Source organism: Sphaeramia orbicularis, chromosome 11, assembly GCF_902148855.1.
Source record: "Sphaeramia orbicularis chromosome 11, fSphaOr1.1, whole genome shotgun sequence".
Classification (NCBI taxonomy): domain Eukaryota; kingdom Metazoa; phylum Chordata; class Actinopteri; order Kurtiformes; family Apogonidae; genus Sphaeramia; species Sphaeramia orbicularis.
Window position 1 is genome coordinate 40,042,609 of NC_043967.1, and position 23,320 is coordinate 40,065,928.

The 23,320-nt window shown below is 35.5% G+C and overlaps 1 protein-coding gene across 1 annotated transcript in view; it reads left to right on the forward strand.

Annotated features, from left to right (window-relative positions):
• Positions 1-1,182: 1,182 nt before the first annotated feature.
• LOC115428956 (four and a half LIM domains protein 3-like) overlaps positions 1,183-23,320 on the forward strand; it is a 29,286-nt gene continuing 7,148 nt past the window's right edge. The window contains exons 1-2 of the mRNA XM_030148228.1: positions 1,183-1,352; positions 22,806-22,984. Of these exons, the coding sequence (XP_030004088.1) occupies positions 22,829-22,984 (156 nt within the window). The 5' untranslated portion in view covers positions 1,183-1,352; positions 22,806-22,828. The remainder of the gene's footprint in view (positions 1,353-22,805; positions 22,985-23,320) is intronic.

Here is a 23,320-nt window from a genome sequence, read left to right on the forward strand (position 1 = left end):
TCCTTTTGAGTCAAACCCATTCTCTCGTTAATTCTTGAGTTTCACATTTTGACCCAAGGCTGTATCTTGGAAAGTTCAGCCAACCAGCATTTTTGACTTGATTTTTCTTTATCAGTGACTCTCATATGGTAAAATTTCATTACTTGTATTCTGGAAGCATTTTCCTTGTAGACCAGTGTTAACCATTTAAAAAGTGACTTCTTGGCATGTGACTGAATGCATGCACTGATTAACCCTTTCATGCATCAATTATGAGAACCTTAATTAAGATTTTTTTAATGTGTTTTTTTATGTCTTTATTCCTCTTTAGGCATGAAAAAAAAACCAATGTGATTGAATTTTTTTTTTTTTTTTTTTTTTTTTTTTTTTTAATGAACCTATTTTTCATGGAGTTACAAAAATTGTCCACTCAGCTGGACACCATGTGTTTAATTTTTGAAGCAAAGAAACATGCATTTACTGTCATAATGTGTGAAAACTATGGAAAAAAATTGTTTTAATGCTGCTAATTTGATGTTTTCTCACATTTTAACACACTATAATAGTAATTATTACTCACTCAAATAATATGCAAAAAACAACAAAACACAATAGCTTAAAAAAAACCTGTTAATTACAGTCTAATAACAATTAGCAATTGATTTTCATTAAAATATGTAGCTACAGGTCAGGTTTCTCAAGAACTGCAAAGTTACAGTAATGGTATGAATTGCAGTGTATTATGGGATGGTGCATAAGTGTCCACTGTGTTGGCTGATATGCAACTAAAACAACAAAATCCATGAATATACAAGAGAACAGCTGGAGAATAACTGTCCACTGGAGTGACCACTGTGCATGAAAGGGTTAAATCAATGAGAAGCAGCTGAAGTTAGATGTGCATACAGTAGGCCATGATAAATACTGTCAGATGATTCTTTATGAAAAGGGGCTGTAGTGTACATTAAAATTATTACAGTGATTTTCCATTCAGGGTGATAATAAACGCGGTTGACATCAGCGACTGGAGGATCCTTCGAAGGCTTACTATGTGTTTAAAATATTCAGTTACATCCAAGAAACACAGTCGGCTTCGCTTCTTTCAGTTCCAACTCCCCACAAGGTAGGACTGAAACAGAGGGAGGGAGAGAGGAGAGAGAAGAGAGGAGAAGGGGGGGAAGGGGGCGGTGTTTGCTTTGGTTTTACGCACCACACACAGATGCTTCAGTCAGTGGAAACCCGTCCGTTTTCCGCAAGACTACGCGGAGAGTTTAATTGTCTGTCATCTTAAACAAGCAGAAAAGTCGGATAAACTGATCCAGAGACAGTTTCTCCTGCGGGTATCTCAACAGGCAGCTAATGCGCAAGGAAAGGTAGGTTATCCATGGATCTGTATGTGGATTTATCGTGCGTAAAAGTTGATATGAACGCTCCCATATGGGTTTGGATGTTTTACAATAGGGTGCATGTCACCTTGGTATTTCCTCTGATATATGTTATTTTCACCTGAAGGAATATTTGGGATATATTCTTATTCAACAGGGAGTTATAAAAGTTATCCTAAATTGAAAGTTTAATCACGTGGAGCAGTGGTGGTTGTATTCAGTATATGGAGTATTTACATCATATGTGGCATATGATCAAAATACACTTAAACGACCCTTGTTTTATTGTTATTTATCGATGGCCAAAAAACAAAACCTCCTATATGGAAATTTTTAGATTTTGAGTTTTCACATTAAACCTAGTATACCTAGTATGTATTGTTAACACATAATATAGAAAGAGAGTCTGAGAACAGTAGAATATGCTTGGATATCTTAAACAAAGATATAATAAAAACTAAACGTTTTTGTTTGTTTGTTTCCTGAAAAAAGTGATTTTTTCATATAGGGGGTTTGTATTCTGGCCATCAATATGATGTTTTTGATGTATTTTACTGCTATAGGTATGTAGGGCTGATCTCATTTGAAGTCTAAATATCTGCTGGACTCTTTAATCTACATCATGTTTGTAGTATTGCTGTCCTGTGAGATCCATATGTCTAAAAAGTCAACTTTTTATGCATTCAAACTAAACACAACCTGTGTGATCATGTATTTTCCAACTGTTGAGGACATTATTTAGCCAAAGAAGGAGGAGAGTTTTCTATTGATACGTGGTTTTCACTGGACAGGAAGGAGATGAAAAGCAGTCATCTGGAAAGTAAAGATGACAGACAAATGTATTAAAGTGAAAAGTACATCAGCTTGTGAGATGCAGTGCGGTAGAAGTGATGTTGGATAAAGCGGAAACAGGGTGAATTGTCCTAATGTGGGACACTTAAACTTTCCATTATATATTATTATTACACTGTAAAAAATGACTGTAGAATTAAGACCAAAAAGTTGTAAAATTGCAACTTAAAAAAACTGTAAGTGACAATACAATGCAAAGTTGTTTATTTGAAAAGATTTTTGTGTTAACGATTAAATCAAATATAGCTGTAGTTTTTACAGGAAGAGTATGTGAACAAAACCAGATTTGTATGTAGAAATTATGTATTTCTATTGTTTTGAGAAAATAAAACTGTAAATTGAAAAACAAAGTGGTGCCGTTTAAATTGCAAGACCATAATGTTGAAATAACAGCGTATTAGCTTTTTTTTTTTTTTAATTAAAAAGTTATTAAAAAAAGGTAAACATTTAACAATGCAACATTTTAAACTTGTAAATTAACGGGTTGGTAGAGTTGGTAAAGCGGCTCATCCAATAACCAAAGGGTTGGTGGTTCAAATCCTGGTTCCGACTGTCCATATGTCCAAGTGTCCATGGAAGACACTGAACCTTAAACTGGTCCCAGTTGGACCTGGTGGCTTTGGAAAGTGCTTTTGGACAGCATGAAGGTGGAGAAAATGTGCTAAATAAGTGCAGTCCATTTACCATTTAAATCCAGTGTTAAAAATACATGTTCAAAATGTTAAATCTACATGTTACTCCATAAATATGTTTACAGTTGGATGTGTTTTTGACAGTTTTGTTCTGGTAACCACAGCTGCCGTTTTTTTTTCTGTAAAAACAAGATTTTTTTTTTTTTACAGTGTACATTACCATGTTGGCTTAACGCAGTAATATACTACAGAAGTCCAAAGTACAAAAAATGTCCCACATTAGGCCAATCTATTCAACTCAAGTGAAACAGCTGTTGGTGCCTCAAATGGGTACTTTAGTTGTAGTTGAGTAAAAGTCCTTAGTTACAGTTCACCATTGATTTTTACAAGTTTGAAACTGCACATTTCTAAGTCAAATCCATGGCCCCCCACATCCAGGATGCACCAGAAAGGATGTTCTTTCTTTAGAATGAGGAAATAGTGGTTGTTATTGGGGGCTGGGGTCCTGAACAGGGTCCAATTTGTGTAACTGATACTATAGTAAGCACGCTGCAACCCTGTTTTTGAAGTAGGATTTATGAGAAAAAGAACAAGGAGACCTTTGATGGAGCAATTTCCTGCTTTAATGTTTCACCAAGTGTAGAATTGGCTCCAATGCATGAGATGGTGATGTGGTTTGACACAGAAAACAAGGATTTATATGTCGATAATTAAAGTTCACACACTGATTTTTTTTCTTGGCGCGTTCACAAGCCATTCACTCTTGTCATGTTACAGTGATGTCATGTCTACTTCAGATTACAAATTTTGTTCTGGAGAGTCAGCAACCCCCCGGCACCACTCATAGTTTCCATCACTCTCATACCGACATCATGTTCCAATTCATTGGGGTGAAATTAATACATCGTAAAATGACTGAAACAAGTGAGCTCTGATTGCAGTCTGTCCCTAAAGACATGTCAGACGGGGTGCATTATTTTTTGTTTCACACACAAAGGAATTCCTGACTTTTGTCTTTTTATAGAAAACAGAGGGCGGAAGAAAAATGTGTGTATTTTTTCTTCCTGGTGTTGGAACCACACGATTTTGCCACGTTTTGACCAAAGTCACATTCCTCTGAAATTCTTGTGTTGGGCGAAGGTTTGGGCTTGTGTACAATCACTACACACGAGCCAGAAACTAAAATCAACTGAAAGAGATGGATTGTGGATCGCTAAGTTAGGAATGTATGAGCATCGTGAGTCAGTCTCACTCACATCCTCACATCACTGTCTTTTCCATTTCCTATTCCTCCTGGGAAGAGTTTTGATGTGTCACGCCAAAAATCCCACATTTGTCTGGATTGGAGTAAATTCCTAATGTGTTTATGTTTAATCATCCAGAATCAGATGCAAAAGCCTTTCTTTGTTCAGTCTTTTCTCTGATAAAAGTATAAGTACTGTACAAAACTCTAGCCAAAATACACTGTTTCTCATAAACTTGAAATAAAATATGTTTTACTTATTATGGAATGACTGTAACAATGTGATTTATCCTCGATGAATAAAAAGTGTAACTGGGACTCAGTATGCAATCAGTGAACCAGGTCAAAGGTAATTACTGATGTGTATAAACCAAGGTTATTATCATTAATGAAAACTAACGAAATGAAGAAAACTAGAATTGTTAAAATATTTTTGTTAGCTGAAATAAACAAAAACTATAATTAAAAGAAAAAAACAATTACTAACTGAAACTGCATTGTGTGCTTACAAAACTAACTAAAATGGATAAAAATGATGGATAAAATTCCCTTAGTTTTTGTTTTTGTCAATGTCAGATCGATATGAAATTGATTTATTTCACTCAAGCAATTTTAGCTAGCGGCACCATATGGTACTTCACGTCCGTCACTTCTTGTCACTTGTGGTTTCCAGTTGTCTTCTGGTTCCCACTCTACCTGGAAACATGGAGACTAAAGTTGGGAGAAAGCAGCAGAGTCCTGTCTGGGATTTATTTGAATATGAGGGAGAAGAAGATAAAAGATATAAAGAAACTAAAACTAAACTAAAACTAAGCATTTAGAAAATAACAAAAACTAATAAAAACTAGCAAACTTGCTCTAAAACGAATTAATACTAACTGAATTAGAGAAAAAAAGTCAAAACTAAATAAAACTAAACTGTAATGAAAAATCCAAAACTATTATAACCTTGGTATAAACGGGGATAAAAGGAGGAATGTGTCTGAAAACAAAATTATTCCTGCTTTTTTGGCAACAATGTATAAATGTAAAGCGTGGCCTTTTGAAGCAGTCCTTGGTCATATGCGCAGGATGTTGTGATGCTACTGTCAGTATATTGATCATCATGATAAACATCACATCATTCATTCTTTGAGTTTAAAGCCACGTTTACACAGAAATCCCCCCAAAAAAGGTGTGATGTTGATCCCACCTTTTTTCCACCATTGACCGATTTCCACAGCCAAGTCAAAGGAGTAACAAAGGTGAGACAGGCAAGACTTTTACACAGCGGACCTGTGTTCTGGAATCAAAGGGGCGGTGACGCAGCGTATAGTGTGACATATAACTTGCGTGTCAGAAATACCCTTCATCTTCTTAGCTAACCTCTCCAGAGTCTGCTCATCTTTCACTGTTCCACAAATGTTAGCATGGATAGAGTCCTCCGCCCGAAGTGACAACAGCTCACGGATCTCATCATCTCCCCAATTTGACATCTTTCTGGTCACGTTGATATGTTTGTTTATTGTACACGGCCCACGCTTATATACATTTTTTATTATTTTATTATTTTTTATTATATACACTTATGTACACGGCCCACGCTAATATTAATTAATGAGAGGTGTTCCTTTTACATAGCGTTCCGGAATCATGATTCCACCTCTATCACGGCTCTGTTACTATCTTACAAAGCTACGATAAAGGTGGGGCCAAATGATCATCTTCATTTACACAGACGTTGTTTCGGATTAAAAGTGAAATATTCCTGTAACAGAAGTGCTGTGGAAAAGGAGCTAATGATGAGTAAAAGTTCAACAAACCAAGATGAGAGTTTGAGAAATATGGCATTAAAAGTAAAGAAAGCAAAACAGTGGAACATTCACATTCAAGTCTTTTACCTAAAAATGTAAACAAAATCAAACTTTAAACAAGAAAAATGGTATTTGCACTCATATAAGACTATTTTGTGATAATTGTCATTATTCTATATCAGCTAGTCTTACTTTGAAGGATGTAGCGAGATGAAGTTCAGCTCCATGGGACCTTAATTCAGAAGAAAACACATTATAATCAATGGCAAGAGACTGAGTCATGCCATCATTTACACATATGATGTTTGTCTGTAAAAAAATTTTTTAAGTCAAAACAATCACAGTTTGTATAACACTGTTAAAGTATCAGACTGAAAACACTGGTCTACAAGGAAAATGCTTCTAGAATAAAAGTAATGAAATTTTACCACATGAGAGTCACTGATAAAGAAAAATCAAGTCAAAAATGCTGGTTGGCTGAACTTTCCAAGATACAGCCCTGGGTCAAAATATGAGACTCAAGAATTAACGAGAGAACGGGTTTGACTCAAAAGGAATATTTGTCTCAGAGCTACAAGATCTACTTCAAAACACTGTCTGCACATTAGAATACATTCACTTTACAGGTTCTATTTAGTGGAAGATTTATAAAACTATTATATAAATGTACATAAACCAATATATATGTGTAATAACACTTAATCATATACCTTGAAAACATCAGCAAACCGGCACTTTTGTAATTTATTTTCCAGTTAATCTTATTAAAATTCGTAACATTTAGCACATTTAACGTCTGAAGCAAATCATTTCTAAAAAATTGTAGACCAGTGAAATATGTAAATATGAAGACCACACCTCTGAAAGTTGTGGAGGTGACATCATTATAACTGTCTCCCTCCACCATCTGTTCAGACTTTGAAGATGTCTCTGCAGCTTCAACATGACCAGACTGGAGTCATTTTCACCTCTTTTAAAACTTTTTCACCTCGCTCTCAAAGATTAAGGCAAAATTTCCCGAGGCAGTAGTCATTTTGGTTGGTGATATGTATCATGTGTGAAGGGAGATCCAGTCCACTGAACTGTTTAACACAAAACTAGATGTTTCTTTATCTTTGCCTCAAACCGTGACTTGCTTGGTTTGTAAAATTATCTTTGAAATTGATAAAAATCATAAATGTAAATGGTGGCACAGTTGCATCATGTTGCTAGTTCATTCAGGGTGTAATGCAAACAGGATGGAAAACTGTTGATTGTTGATATTTTTTATGAAGTTAGGTCAAGTGAGGTAGGGTGAATAAACTGTCTGTACTGGCTGTTTCTGTGCAGAAGTAAAGCACATTAAAATAAAGCAAAACCTTGTATGAAGACATGAAAAAAGTGAAAACATCAGCTTGGATATAATATGTAAATCAGTTTTGGAATGACAGCTACAGCCTTTGAAACTTTTATCTTTTTATTATTTTGACTTGTTATATTTTTTCCATCTAGTTCAGGGGTGTCAAACATGCAGCTCATGGGCCAAAACCTGCCTGTCAAAGCGTCCGAATGTGGCCCACAGGCGTGTAGACATTAACAGTTACGGGTGTCAAACTCGTATTAGTTCAGGAGCCACATAACGCACATACATACATGATCTTAACCCATAAAGACCTAAACATCCACTGACGACCAAAACCATCTACTGATCTAAAACCTTTAATAAATTCTGAATCAGTAATCGTATCAATACATGTAAATAATTGGTGTAAAATGCAGTTTTTCATCTTCTCATGGTCATCAGATATGACCCATTTGGACGTTCAAAGGCTCCGTAGTTACCGTGGAAACACTGTCATCTTCTACAACATTCATTCACCAGTAAAACCCATGGAGTTGGATCAATGACAGTGGATGGAGATGCTTGGTTTATGTTCAGTTAATGATGTACAGTATTTTGCTGAAAAAGTCACTTTTTCTTCAGTTTTCTCCGTTTCTCATATAATAATCGTCAACTTTAATCTGAACAGCTACATGATCAGTGAATTAAATATAGAAAACTACCTGATGTTTACTGAAAAAACACAAAATACAGAGGATGATGTCATAATAAATGGTGGTAAATCACATAAAATAATAGTTAAATATAGAGAAAAAAATATTTTGGAAGTGCCACAAAAGTAGCACTGCGTCTTTATGGGTTAACTGTATTGGACCAGTAAAATAATAGAATAATAACCCATAAATGATGACAACTCCCAATTTTTCTTTTTCTTTTGTTTTTTAGCACTAAAATAAAGAGAAAAATTGGGAGTTGTTATTTATAAGTTATTATTATGCTAATATTTTACTGGTTGAGCTCATATTAGACTGTAAGTGACCATGAACTAAAATGAGTTTGACAGCCCTGATCTAGTTACCAAGGTTATTATTGTTAACGAAAACTAACGAAATGACGAAAACTAGAATTGAAAAAACATTTTCGTTAACTAAAATAAATAACAACTATAATTAAAAGAAAAAAACACTAACTAACTGAAACTGTATTGTGTGCTTACAAAACTAACTGAAACAAATAAAAATTATGGTCTGTCACTTGTGGTTTAGAGTCGTCTTCTGGTCCCCACTCTACCTGGAAACATGGAGACTAAAGTTGATAGAAAGCAGCAGAGTCCTGTATGGGATTTATGTGAATACGACGGCGAGGGAGAGAAAAGTTATGAAAAAACTAACTTAATACTAGAACTAAACTAAAACTAAGTATTTACAAAAAAACGAAAACTAATAAAAACTAGCAAACCTGCTCTAAAAACTAATTAAAACAAACTGAATTAGAGGGAAAAAAAGTCAAAACTAACTAAAACTAAACTATAATGAAAAATCCAAAACTATTATAACCTTGCTAGTTACATTTGTCATGTATATTATGCACCGATAAATGCACCTAATGTCTCTTCTATTTGTCATTATCTCATCCATACAGGTTGAATATGGTCTTGATGCTGAAAATGATGCAAAATTATCATAATTAGTAACAAGACTATTTTGAAAATGTATGTGCAAAATACAGGTATTTGGGTTAAAAAGTGAAAAGGTGCCAGAAAACTTAATATTTATGTAAAAACCCCTAAAAAGGGCAGTAATAACAGTAGGTTTTGTACTTTACTTCCCACCTCTGATCTTTTCTTGTTACAAACCGACCACCATGTTGATCAAATGGCTCATCCTCTGTGATCCTTAACTTTCTCTCGAACTCAAAAGACGAACACAAATAAATCCACTGGCAAACATGAAACGGAGACAGCAGGTCCTCTCTGTCAGAAAACAAACATTCGTTACCATTAACACCTGAAACTTGAACTGGACACACCGCTGCCAGCTGGTGGCTGATGGGAAAATATGTTTACTTGTGTATTTGTTTTGGATAATAGCTGCTGGTATTTAAGATCAGCCTGTGTTTATTTGGATTGGTCTTCGTTTCTCCTCGGGGTCCAATCCAAGAGCAGCGAGTACACTGCCAAAAGTAACTTCACACAAGACACTTCAGACTTAATTGTAATCTTTCCTGTTGCTTTCATTGCATTCCATCTCAATCTAAGAAACAATAAAATTTTTCACTGTATTTTTGGACACCATTTAGGTCAGTTTTCCTGAAATAATCTCTAACTGGCTCCATATCAGAGGAGCTGGGAGCAGTTCAACAAAAGACTGATTACGCTCTTAAAAATCTCTTAAAAGTGTTTGGTTTATGAATAATTTCCTAATAGTTTCAAAGACATTTCCTGGAAACAAGTGTGTGTAACTGACAAATTGTATTGGTGAAATTATGAAATTAAACAGCAGGTTGGTTGGACTTGCAAAACTGTGCAAATTTTCTGCAGGAGAACATTCAATTTAAAATACTTGATAAGGGATTCAAAGGATTCAAAGGAGTTTATTTGTCATTCCATCACAAAGAAAGAACGAAACTGGTTACTGAGGACCCGTATTAGCCATTTCAATAGAATAAATAACTAATAAATAAATGAAAACATTAAAATCGACTAAAACTAAGGCTAATTTTAAGAAATAAGTAAAATATACGTCTAAAATTTAACTTTAAAATACCTCCATAAAATAATGGCACATATTTACAACCTAACCTAACCTATACACAGTAGACGCTGAAGTACAGTGCAAAACAACAGTGAAGTGCAAAGTGGCTTGTGCAAGAGTCATAAATTAAGTAAAAGAATACAGTTATTTTCCAGAGCTTTCTGTTGCATCTCCAACAAAAAATAACACTTTTAACAATCATAACTAATCTATTTACATGTTTTGTGTGTTTTTTCCTCTACTTTGCATCAAATATTCTCGGGTAAAGTCAAAAACTGCAAACTTTATGCGTTTATTCTAAGATTTAGCAGAATTTTGTGCATCAGTATCTGTTTTTACAACTTCACTGCCCAGTAATCATCTCACGACCCCTTTGGATTCAAAGGAGTTTATTTGTCATTCCATCACAAAGAAAGAACGAAACTGGTTACTGAGGACCTGTATTAGCCATATCAATAGAATAAATAACTAATAAATAAATGAATACATTAAAATCAACTAAAACTAAGGCTAATTTTAAGAAATAAGTAAAATATACGTTTAAAATTTAACTTTAAAATACCTCCATAAAATAATGGCACATATTTACAACCTAACCTAACCTATACACAGTAGACGCTGAGGTACAGTGCAAAACAGCAGAGTGAAGTGCAAAGTGGCTTGTGCAAGAGTCATAAATTAAGTAAAAGAATATAGTTATTTTCCAGAGCTTTGTGTTGCATCTCCAACAAAAAATTACACTTTTAACAATCATGACTAATCTATTTAAATATGTTTCGTGTATTTTTTCCTTTACTTTGCATCAAATATTCTCGGGTAAAGTCAAAAACTGCAAACTTTATGCATTTATTCTAAGATTTAGCAGAATTTTGTGCATCAGTATCTGTTTTTACAACTTCACTGCCCAGTAATCATCTCACGACCCCTTTGGATTCAAAGGAGTTTATTTGTCATTCCATCACAAAGAAAGAACGAAACTGGTTACTGAGGACCTGTATTAGCCATATCAACAGAATAAAAAACGAATAAATAAATGAATACATTAAAATCAACTAAAACTAAGGCTAATTTTAAGAAATAAGTAAAATATACGTCTAAAATTTAACTTTAAAATACCTGCATAAAATAACGGCACATATTTACAACCTAACCTAACCTATACACAGTAGACGCTGAAGTACAGTGCAAAACAGCAGAGTGAAGTGCAAAGTGGCTTGTGCAAGAGTCATAAATTAAGTAAAAGAATACAGTTATTTTCCAGAGCTTTGTGTTGCATCTCCAACAAAAAATAACACTTTTAACAATCATAACTAATCTATTTACTTATATTTTGTGTGTTTTTTCCTCTACTTTGCATCGAATATTCTCGGGTAAAGTCAAAAACTGCAAACTTTATGCATTTATTCTAAGATTTAGCAGAATTTTGTGCATCAGTATCTGTTTTTCCAACTTTACTGCCCAGTAATCGTCTCACGACCCCTTTGGATTCAAAGGATTCAAGGGAGTTTATTTGTCATTCCATCACAAAGAAAGAACGAAATTGGTTACTGAGGACCTGTATTAGCCATATCAACAGAATGAAAAAACGAATAAATAAACAAATACATTAAAATCGACTAAAACTAAGGCTAATTTTAAGAAATAAGTAAAATATACATCTAAAATTTAACTTTAAAATACCTGCATAAAATAATGGCACATATTTACAACCTAACCTAACCTATACACAGTAGACGCTGAAGTACAGTGCAAAACAGTAGAGTGAAGTGCAAAGTGGCTTGTGCAAGAGTCATAAATTAAGTAAAAGAATACAGTTATTTTCCAGAGCTTTCTGTTGCATCTCCAACAAAAAAATAACACTTAACAATCATGACTAATCTATTTACTTATGTATCGTGTGTTTTTTTCCTCTACTTTGCATCAAATATTCTCGGGTACAGTCAAAAACTGCAAACTTTATGCATTTATTCTAAGATTTAGCAGAATTTTGTACATCAGTATCTGTTTTTCCAACTTTATTGCCCAGTAATCGTCTCACAACCCCTTTGAGGGTGTCCTGAACCCCGTGTTGAGAACCGGCGCTTAAGGTCAGTGTGTATGTAGTCTTGGCATGAGGGTGACTTGTTTACTTGATGTCTAGTTGAGAGCTGTTACAGCGGAGGTGAAGCTGCAGCTGCTCACCACATTGTTTCACTGAATAAACAAACCGCCAACAGGAGACTCATAAAACAAAGCCAGACGCAATCTTTAAAACCATTTACCTCCCTAAAGTTACAGGTTATGTGTCATAAATATTCAACAACGCTCGTTATGTGATGGTTTTAAGTGGAACTCGTCACATTTATGCAACTATTTTTACTTTACAATGTTTGCTCAGTGTATCTGGTGTGATCTGCAGGACAGGTCATAAAAACAAAGCTTAAGCACTTTCACTAATGTTATGGACTTAATGTGGAAATTAAATCCAGTTATTACAGAGACACTAATGTATGTCGGTGTGATTTTACTGTTTATTGCAGGGATGTCAAACATACGGCCTGCGGACCAAAACTGGCCTTCCGAAGAGTCCATTACAGCCTGTAGGATGAATTAATCAAATGCAGAAATTACACTGAAGATATTAACATAATTTTAGTTCAGGGACCACATACAGACAAATTCAATCTCAAAACCTATTAATTTATAAATGTTGTTTTAGTATAAAATAGTACAAAAAGTTTACATTTACAAACTACCCTTTCACAAAAACTGTGAATAACATGAACAAATATAAACAACCAGAAATGTCTTCAGAGAAGTATGTGCAATTTTCACAATATTATACCTGTTACTAAATGTTTTGTGCTTTTGTAGATCCACTGTGATCTGTAAGTTGTAATGCACACATGTAAATGATAAGCTGAGGCATAATATTGTTAAAATTATGCTTATTTTTCTTTCAGAGTGAAAAAAAAATGTAAGAAAAGAAAAGTTTGGAGTTTACTTCAATTCATAGGTTATTATTCTGGTATTTTATTGGTCTGACCCACTTGAGATCATGTTGGGTTGTATGTGGCCCCTGAACTAAAATGAGTTTAACACCCACAGTTTACAGTGAACGTCAAGAGTATTTTGGAAATATAACATGAAAAAGGGTCATATTTGGCTAAACCCACTTTTATTAGTCTTTGGTTCATTTATTTGTGTATTTGGACCCTAATAGTTCATAAAGTTTGAATTTGAACCCTCCAGATGCTGAAAAGCTATCTTTATATTCACTTTGGCAAAAATCAAGTGGATTTCTACAATCTATTTTAATTTGTTCTTAATTTGTTGTGTCTATAACTAGTTACGTCACAATATTTGCACATATAAGGTCAAGACTTCTGACGAACATTTCTCAGAGTACGACATAATTGTTTGTCAGCAGTTGTAGTAAAAACTGAAAATATGTCCAAATTTGGAGCCAATTACCTAAAATGCTCAGCTATTGGTTGAATCAATGAACACAAGTGGCTGAACAGGACAGAGCAGCACAGCCAACAACCTGGAGGGGGTGGGGTGTGAAGTGGCTCATTTGCATTTAAAGGGCCAGCGCTCAAAACGACCTTTCTGGTGTCATTACTCAGAAATAGGGTTGAAGATGGACCTGTGGAGTTGAATTAATGAAGAATTCAGACCCAAGCAGAGCATTTACAGTTTATGTAGACCACAGGGAAATGTTTGAAAATGCATAATTCCATTTAAAAAAACAAAATGTGACCCCTTTAAGCCATTTTCAGACATGTGATGAATGTGATGATGTGATGAATAAATGATGCTTTAAGATCCAGTCTAGATATACTGGAACTATGTACATCATTAAAAACAGTTTCAGGGAAAAAACAGCTTCTATAAACCAAAGAGGTTGTATTCAGTGTGACCTCCCTTTGTACTTAACATGTCTTTAACCCTTTTGTTGAGACAATATGAGATTTATTACATTAATTTTCTGATATTTTATACCAGGTTTTATTCAACACATTCCAGATGTTTCTAACTGTTTGTGCTGCCTCATTTTGGGGTCAGATGTCATATTAAATAGTGACTTTAACCTTTACAACACATTTAGTTCAGTTTTTGTGTCTTTTAAAGCTGAGCACATACCTAAAATGTTACCTAAAATGTTCAGTTGTTGGTTGAACGGGACAGAGCAGCACAGCCAACAACCTGGAGGGGGTGGGGCCTGAAGTGGCTCATTTGCATTTAAAGGGCCAGCACTCAAAATTACCTTTCTCGTGTCATTACTCAGAAATAGTGTTGAAGATGGACCTGTGGAGTTGAATTAATGAAGAATTCAGACCCAAGCAGAGCATTTACAGTTTATGTAGACCACAGGGAAATGTTTTAAAATGCAGAATTCCTTTTATAAAAGCTAAATATAACTCCTTTAAATCAAATCCAGCTCTGTCGAATCTTTAACAGGATATCACTCTGCTTTTTTTTTTTTTACCGTTAAATAACTCATATGATGTTAAAACACTCTGTCAAGTCACTGTTAAACTGTTTCTTCCAAAAAAGGCCTAATTAGCTGTTGGCATGGCATGAATTTTCTTTTGAGAGTCTTCTTTATATTGCAGTCACGCACACTCTGATTAAAAATGCCCTAATGTGCTATCACATTAAAACATACAAATATGGAACAGCTGGAGGCACTTGTGTTATTATGTTTTGTAGGTTTCCCCCTGTGGTGAATTTGTTAGATCATGTGAACACAGACTCGCTCTTTTATTCCTTCAAACGTCCTGTTTGAGAAGGCATTGCAGTGTTTGTACGTATCTAAAAACTTGTTGATTTCCAATTCTTTTTAGATTTACAAGTAGGAGTCTTCCTTCTTACCACAAATATGGGCTTTTTCTTTTGTCCATGCATCTCTACGCCAACCACGATAACTGTTATTTTGTTTACAACACACTGAGCTGACCTTAAACAGTTTGCAGTTGAGACATATATACAGAGACTAATCCAAGAATGATGTAATAATATTAGCATTTTCAACATCGACAGGGACCACACTGAATTATTCAAGTACATCTTAAATTCACCTAAAGAAACTCATGATGTTAATTAATGTGTCTGTCATCATGGTTTTTTTTAAGGTTTGCTCTTGTGGAGCTGTAATTTAGCACTGTCAGTTTTATTATTAGACAGTATGGAAGGGTCTAATATGAAAAAAGGACTGAATTTAAACACCAAATCTGAAGTTACGAGTTCATAAGTGAGATCAGGGATGCCCATCAGATGTAGAGGATTTAGAAATTAACCCATAAAGATCCAAACCACCACTGGCAACCAAAAGCATCCAGTGATCTAAAATGTTTAATACCTTTTCATCCAATAATTCTATCAATACATGTAAATAATTGGTATAAAATACAGTTTATCATCTTTTCATGGTCATCAGATATGACCTATTTGGACGTTCAGAGGCTCCGTAGTGAACGTGGAAACACTGTCATCTTCTACAACATTGATTCATTAGTAAAATCCATGGCATTTGATAATTGATAGTGGATGGAGACATTTGTTTTATGTTTAGTTATTGATATCTTTGCTGAATAAGTCAGTTTTTCTTCAGTTTTCTCTGTTTTGATATGATAAGCTTGGAATTTACTGTCAAAATTAGAATATTGGAAATGAAATACAGCAAGATACATGATTTACAGTGAAAAATGCAAAATACAGAGGATAATATGATAATAAATGGTGATAAATCGCTTAAAAAAAAAAGGTTAAATAGAGACAAAAATTAACTTAGGAACTGCCAGAAAAGTAACACTGGGTCTTTATGGGTTATATTATACCCTCCTAGTTCTCGACTGATGATTCTTGATCAGCAAAGAAATTGATTATGCTGATAGATTTTGTCATAGAGCACATATAATAATAATAATAATAATAATAATAATAATAATAATAATAATAATAATAATAATAATAATAATGGATTAGATTTTTGTAGTGCTTTTCAAGGCACTAAATTATTACTAAACCATTATTCATATGGTTCTAACAGTATGAATAAATGTCCCAGTGTTGAAGAATTATATATAACTACAACAGAAATCTAGGTCTGCATCATGTTTGACAAAGATATTGAAGAAAACGATAAAGATTTTGACAGAGATACATTATTTTATCTGTGTAAAACTTTCAAGTGAAGATTTTCAGTTACAAATGCATAAATACTGACCAAACCACAGACGTCCTGACTGTCTGAGGTGTCTACATCTATGATAACAGCCTATACACTGATTTGTGTGTACGGCAATTTTGAGCTAACTTTGGTGTTTATGTGCTTTGATGTCTCTCCTCTACATCTGTTCAATGTATATATATATATATATATATATATATATGTAAAATGGAGTCTGCTTATGTCAACAAATGACTCCCAGTACAACACAGACTCCAACACAAACCTCACATGAGCCCACAAGCATGCATGTTATATATTGTACCTTTAATATCCAAAGACAATATACTGTTTATACTGAATATAGGGTGCATATAAACATAGTGACTGAAAACAGACACAAGCAATTCATCTTTTTGAGATGAAGATTTAATCAGTGACAACACTTGATTTGTGTGTGTGAAGCTGAAATACTGTAGGTCTTGTGATGCGGAGGAAGTCGTAGCACATTGAGCGTCTTTGTACTGGGGATGAAAAGGAGCACAGTCATCTGATGGCCATAAGGGACAAGCCTTTTTCTGATACAGTTTACAGCAGCAACCAAAGCGGTGTCGCTTTTCCTCCAATGCTGTAGGGCTCCTGTGTTACCAGGCCTCTCTACAGAGCATTGTGCCACTGTCAATATTCTCATTCACCTACCTGAAATTGGGTTATATAATGCAGGAGACATACAATACTCGAGCTGTTCTGAGCCAGTGAGGTTGTTAAGGTGCTGTAATCCTTTTCAGGGGGAAATAAACATTAAAATTGGGTGGTAATGAAAGAAAAAACAATTTGTCACCCACTTTCCTGTTTTAACTGAAAGCCGTCACTGTGTCTGTGTTCATTTAGTAGGTGTTACAGTAAAACAGTGTAAAAAAGCCTGGAAGGTGTGATACACAGAGTTAAGAAGGGGAAATTTAATAACGTCACCCCAAAAAAGGCAACGTGGCTGCTGTTGAATTAGTATTCTGTGCCTGTGACAGATTTAATACTTACCTACATATTTGCTCCACTGGATTTTATTACGTGTGACAGTGGTTTTCATCATGGAATAATATGGTTTGTAAACCTCAAATTCCTTTACGGGAAAATAAACACTAACACGCAGTGCGGTCTCATGGATTTCAGAGCTTCTGGATATGGTCCTAAGACACTGTCAGTTGTTGAGGAGTAAAACAACAGCAGCGAACCATGAAGGGACAAGAGACAGGAGGCCCGGTGGCTAATCCTGAGAGACAGTCACCATTTGGCTCCTACTACAAAGAGCTCAGAGCCAAGTGAGTCCGGTAAATCTGTCAGTGAGATACAGACAGTGTATCGTGAAGAATTCAACGTGTCCGCTCATCAAGGTGAAATGTGGCTTAAATAGTTTCAGCAGCCGTGCTACCAGAGTGTGAGTACTTAGACAGGATGGATGACTGTTTGGTTTAATGTCTCATGGTGAAGAGGAGGAGGAGACGGAGGAGGAGGAGGATGGGGGAGATGAGCATTCCTGGGTGCGGCCCAACAAAACACCTGTAAAGTCAAGTGCACACCTTGAGGTGCTAGGTGCTATGTGTGAGTCAGATTTTTAGACAGCCAATCAGTGTCTGGATGGTTTAACAGCTGAATTAATTATCCAGAGTCTGATTTGCATTATGAGCAAACAGGTGTGACACTAAACTGGCAGATCATCAATTTTCTGGAACTGGATTAAGGTGTAAACATTTATTTGTAATGTGATGGCAGTTACATCAAGTGTTCATCAGACCTTATTTCTATATCAGTGTTATATCCAATGGTAGGTGGTTTCGAATCCAAACAGAAGTAGAAGAGTACAGTGGTGAGTAGCAACATGATATTGGGAAAAATATGATAAAAATATAGTGACTCATTGAGGAACTGAAAAGGAACATGTGCACATCCATACATACAAGTCTCAAGGTGAAAAGATAGCAACCAGATAGTACCTGTAACATTACTGCATAGTGTTTATGAGAATGTTTAGAAGACTTTACAGCTTCATTGTTATGCTTAGTTTAATACATGTTTTTACATTTTAAACATGTGAATCGAAGTTTGTTTCCACCCAGCTGTTTTTTTTTTTTCCATTTCTGATTTGCACATTTAAAAAAATCCTAGGGCAAACACTGAAACTTTGGTAAAACTCGGAAGGAGTCCTAAATGAACCAATTATATTAAAGGTGTAATACCACTGATGGCCATTAGGGGGTGGCTGCAAAAAAAACCCTGTGTTCCTTAAACTTGCACTGAACTTCTCTCTAAAAATATTAAGTCAATATTAGTTTTTCCAGGACTCATTCCCATTGCATCCGTTTTATGTGGACCCTCTAATAAGTGACCTGATGGCCCATCTATACATTTCTCCTCCATTTATGAGATATTTAGATCTCATGGTGGATAAAAGCCTCGATGTCTGCCATATCAGACTTTGAGTGACAGATCTGTGTTAAAGCTTGACTTCCAGAGTTTTGGGTTCATTTAATAAAACACATTCTTTGTGTCATTAACTTGTACTTGTACTGTTTTTCAATGCTTGATGTAGCTTGCTTTATTACTGAGTCACTATGCTAGTGCTTAGCATTAGCTCACCTTTGACCCATATGCTCTTTTCATGTCCTCTGTTCATTTGTCCAGTAATTATTTACAGTCTAAAGGAAATATCACAAAAATGTTTATGGTGAAGTGGAAAGGTAAAAAATGGAAATGAGAATAGGTTTAATAGAAAGAGATTGGTAAAATAATTATGTGTGTGTTCATGTGCAGACCAAGAATGTATACAATACATTTATATGCAAAACATCAAGGGAACCAACCATGAATAAAGAGCTGCAGAAACAAATGCCAGACAAATACTTTGGTAAACCATGGAAGAGCTTGAAAGAAAGCTAGATAATTTTGTTCAGGCGTTAAAAAATGTCAGTCAGTTTCAGGCTTTTGTCAAAGTACCTCCTTATATCTCTGCAACTATGCTATTGTGAAAAAACTACATCTAACTGGCAAAGTTTTAAACCATGATGGTTGGTTTTGAAGAACCAACTTTTAATATTTGCAGTCACAGTAGTGGATAAAAATGCTTACAGCTTACACTAACTAACTCTACTATTGCTAAACTTGTTTTCTTTTGCCAATTTTCTGAAAAAATGGTCAAAATTTGTGATACATTAGAATGTAAACCTCTCTACCAGTACATGGCTTTGCTAATAGCCTTTGGTCTAACAATAAACAACTTTTTTTTTTATATATTTATTTTTTTTACTTAGCTTTTAATACCTGTAAACTTATAGTTACTTACAGATAAAAGTTTTCAGTGAACTAATTGATATAATGGAGCATTTAGCTGCACTGATGTTTGCATCGAAGATGGTGGAGACCAAAAATTAGCCTAAAAAGACAGTTAAATGTAAATTAGGTGATCATAATGTGATTCATAACCTCAGTTCTGGCATACAGTTGCTTCTTTGTAAAACTGTAAGTCATTCAAATGTCAACATATGATCCAGTTTCTTGAGAAGTAGAAAACTTTCAGTCAATATTTAGTTAGTGTAAATGACTAAATAATGTCCATGCATTGGCTTTTATGTCCAAAATCATTAGCTTGTGTCATTCTGTTAATCTTATCAAAACCCTCTAAGAATAGCCCTTAAACAAATCCCATCTGGTGGCGTACAATAACATTGCTTACTATACTTACTTTATGCTCATTGCTACTTTAGTGTTATTGTTCATCTGTTTTTTTTTCAGACATAGTCATTACTGCTGTAAATTTAACATTTTTTTTTATTAGATGCTGTTGTTTTGGCACAGGTCCCTTAAGAGTAAAGGAGAATCTGATGAAAGACAACAGCTGGTGACCACAGAATGTGTTCACAGATGTTGTGGCTCAGGAAAACAGACATAAAACACAAAATCGAGAGGACTATGTCCGGAAGGAAAGCTATTGTTCTATCGCCGCATTCATCGTAAGACTTGGATGGACGAGAATAGAAACTCCCCATGTAGACAGTCATCTGACACAAAACAGATGTAGGATGTGATGTCTTGTCTCAGTTTGGTTTTCCTCCATGTTTTGTTGACCTTGTTCGATGCCCTTCAAGAGGAAGTTGCGCTGTTATCTGCAGGGAGGGATGTACAATGTGAGGGACGTCCTCGGAGCTATGCTAACATGGCATTGGGAGAAAACCTTCGTCGCTGAGGAAAGGGAGTTTCTGGCTTTGGCATCTGCTTGAGGACATGAGAGCAGACTGTGTTTATCTTCTTTGTGTTTATCTGAAATTACTGCATCACTGGTCGTTAGAAACAAAATGTTTGATAGCAGTCAGGCATGAGGAATGTAAACTGCAATTTCAAGATGACTTCTCAGCAGACCAGATGCAAATGCTTGAAGGTAACAGAGCGTAAAACACCTGTAAAGTCAGTTGGATAGAATCATCAGTCATGAGCAGTGAGTTCATCGCCGACCGCAAAAATGGTTTTCAAGAGTGAGAGTAGGTTGACTTTACAAGTTTGTGGTGAGCTCTGGGTCCTCACATCATCTTGGTGACGTCTTCCTTTGCTAAATTGAGGTGGGGGTTCATTTTTCAATCCCTCAGGGAGATTTCAAAGCTACGCGGTTTCTCAGATGCACTTTGCTGAACCTACCTCCTCTTTTCTGACATTATAGAAACATGTCAAAGCCACTCTGTGCCCAAAATAGGGTGAAAAATTACAAACGCTAACTGTTTCCAAGTGAAATATTTAAGTGTCGGCCTGTGTAAATGCAATTTTCCAGACGTCATGATCCTGACCATGTACATATACCCAAACTCTGGAGACCCTTATCCATAATCTTCATACACACTGTATATATCTTGCAGAGCACTGCCTCCCTGCCCTGTTTTAACTGTTCCAAAGGATGATATTTTAACTTCACTTCCCATGCTTCATTTCCTTGCTCATTTCCTTTGGTTGCTGCTGAACACTGGGTCACATACCCCCGTTAATGCCCCACAGTGTTCAGGATAATAGTGGGATAATGTTTTGTCTGTCTTCCAGATACATTTCCACCTGTACTTCCTCTGCTCCGTTAACTGTCGACTCAACAACCACTGATCAAGCGTTTAAAGGCCATCCTTGCACTTAAAAATGGGCTTAAATGTGTTTTAATGACGTTATGCAGTATGTCGACATTACACATGTAATTGTTCTGTCAAAAAATATTTGCAGCAGGTCATACACATAAAAATATACTGACATAAATTCAGTTTTAACCCAGCCCAAGTTCCATTACTCAGCTTGGAAAACACTAAAACCATGCAAAGGGAGTGTGTTCCTTTTTGCCTTTTTTCATCACCTAATGAAATTGTACAAAAAATGTCATTATTTTCACTTTTTCTTATGTTAGATGTGCCTGTTAATTTAGGAAACATGGAACCAAAAGTCTGAAAACTTCTGCAGTTCTCTTTTCTACATTTTCCACTGTGATAATACCATGACAGAATACCATCATTTGTTGGTGAATATACAGTCACGGAAAAAATTATTAGACCACCAAAAGTCATAGAAAATAATGGTTATGCAATCAAGTACTAACTCCTGTGTGTATCGTGACTAAAAAAGACAGAAAAGAAAACATGGAATGCCCAAAAGCACTGTTTTTGTCAGTACAATGCTTTAGCTATTGATGTAAGAACTGAAGTGATTTTGGTTATTATCAAGAAAATCATGGAAAATGGATAGATATCAGCTCTGAAATTAAACTCTTATGAGCTATTTTTGTTGTTATCATTATGTTTGTCCAAACAAATGTACCTTTAGTTGTACCAGACATTAAAATGAACAAGGAATTGAAGAAAACAAAGGTGGTCTAATAATTTTTTCAGTGACTGTATGTACAACAGCCATCTTTATGTAAAAAGTTTAAATTTGTGCACACACATAAGAAAGGTCCATTATGAAGATAAAAGTCTGGTACACATTTCCAGAGGAATTCCATGGTCAGGTCAAGCTATAGATAATTGTTTAATGCATTGCGACTAAAATGCTTCAAAAACCATGAAAATGTGTTTCTGCAAAAAATACTTGAGCCTGTGTAGATCAGACAGACTATATTGTGCTGATCTGAATTCACTTGCAAGTGATTTCCGATCTTTATCTTTTCTTACAGCAAACCAGAGTTACATCATCTCATTTAAACTAGATTAATGATCATTACTGCGATTAAAAAACAAGCCAAAAACAGATGAAAAAGCAGAGAAAGTCTTTGAAATCGAGAATGCTGTTTGAGTTCAGCTCCCAACAATTAATATTGTTTAGTTGTTCAGTCTCAATGCCAAACCACCCCAGGGGGGGTTTCACTCAACAATGAGTCGGAGGGAGGGACGGACATTATATGTTTTCACTTGTGAGTAATGATGAAACAGAAGAAGCAGTTATTTCATTACAAGACTGTGTCATAATAAATCAGCCACATCTCTCAAAAAGAAAGTATTCCTTTGGCCCTGTTGGAATATTTTTGTTGTCTTTATTTCCCAGCTGTATATCCAAAAACTGTCAGTCTCCCTTCTTCCTGCTTTCTCTCTCTGTCTTTGTAATCTCTCTCCTCCTCCTTCCTGCACTGTTTTTTCGCTGATAGTGAAAGCTAAACCATGCCTGTAAATTCTCTGTTTTCAGGAGGCCAGCCAAAATAAGACATAATGAGTGACCGGTTTGACTGTAAGAACTGCAACGAGTCCCTGTACGGGCGCAAGTACATCCAGGTGGAGGACAATCCCCACTGCATTCCTTGTTATGACCGCCTGTATGCCAACACCTGCCAGGAATGCAAAGAAATCATAGGTCACAATGCCAAGGTAAGCTCAAACTGTACACGGGGACTTACAATAAACTTACTTCAGACTGGCTTACATTCCTGGAAAGCATACATTTTCTAGCCAGCTACTAAATAGTCTATAATCCCTTTAAGTTGCTCAAGGCCTTAGTGTCAAATAAAAACACGGTCCTGAAGGAAACCACGCAGACGCCACGGGGCCATCAAGATCCTGTGAGTTATAGACTCGCTGTGAGGGACCGGCAGTAAATTACGGTGCTGCTTGTTTTGGCCGTCCCTCCCCTGCACAAGACGTAACAGCATTCATCCCTCACTGTTCTCGACCTTAGTTGTTTCTTTTACCGTGAAACCCCACGCC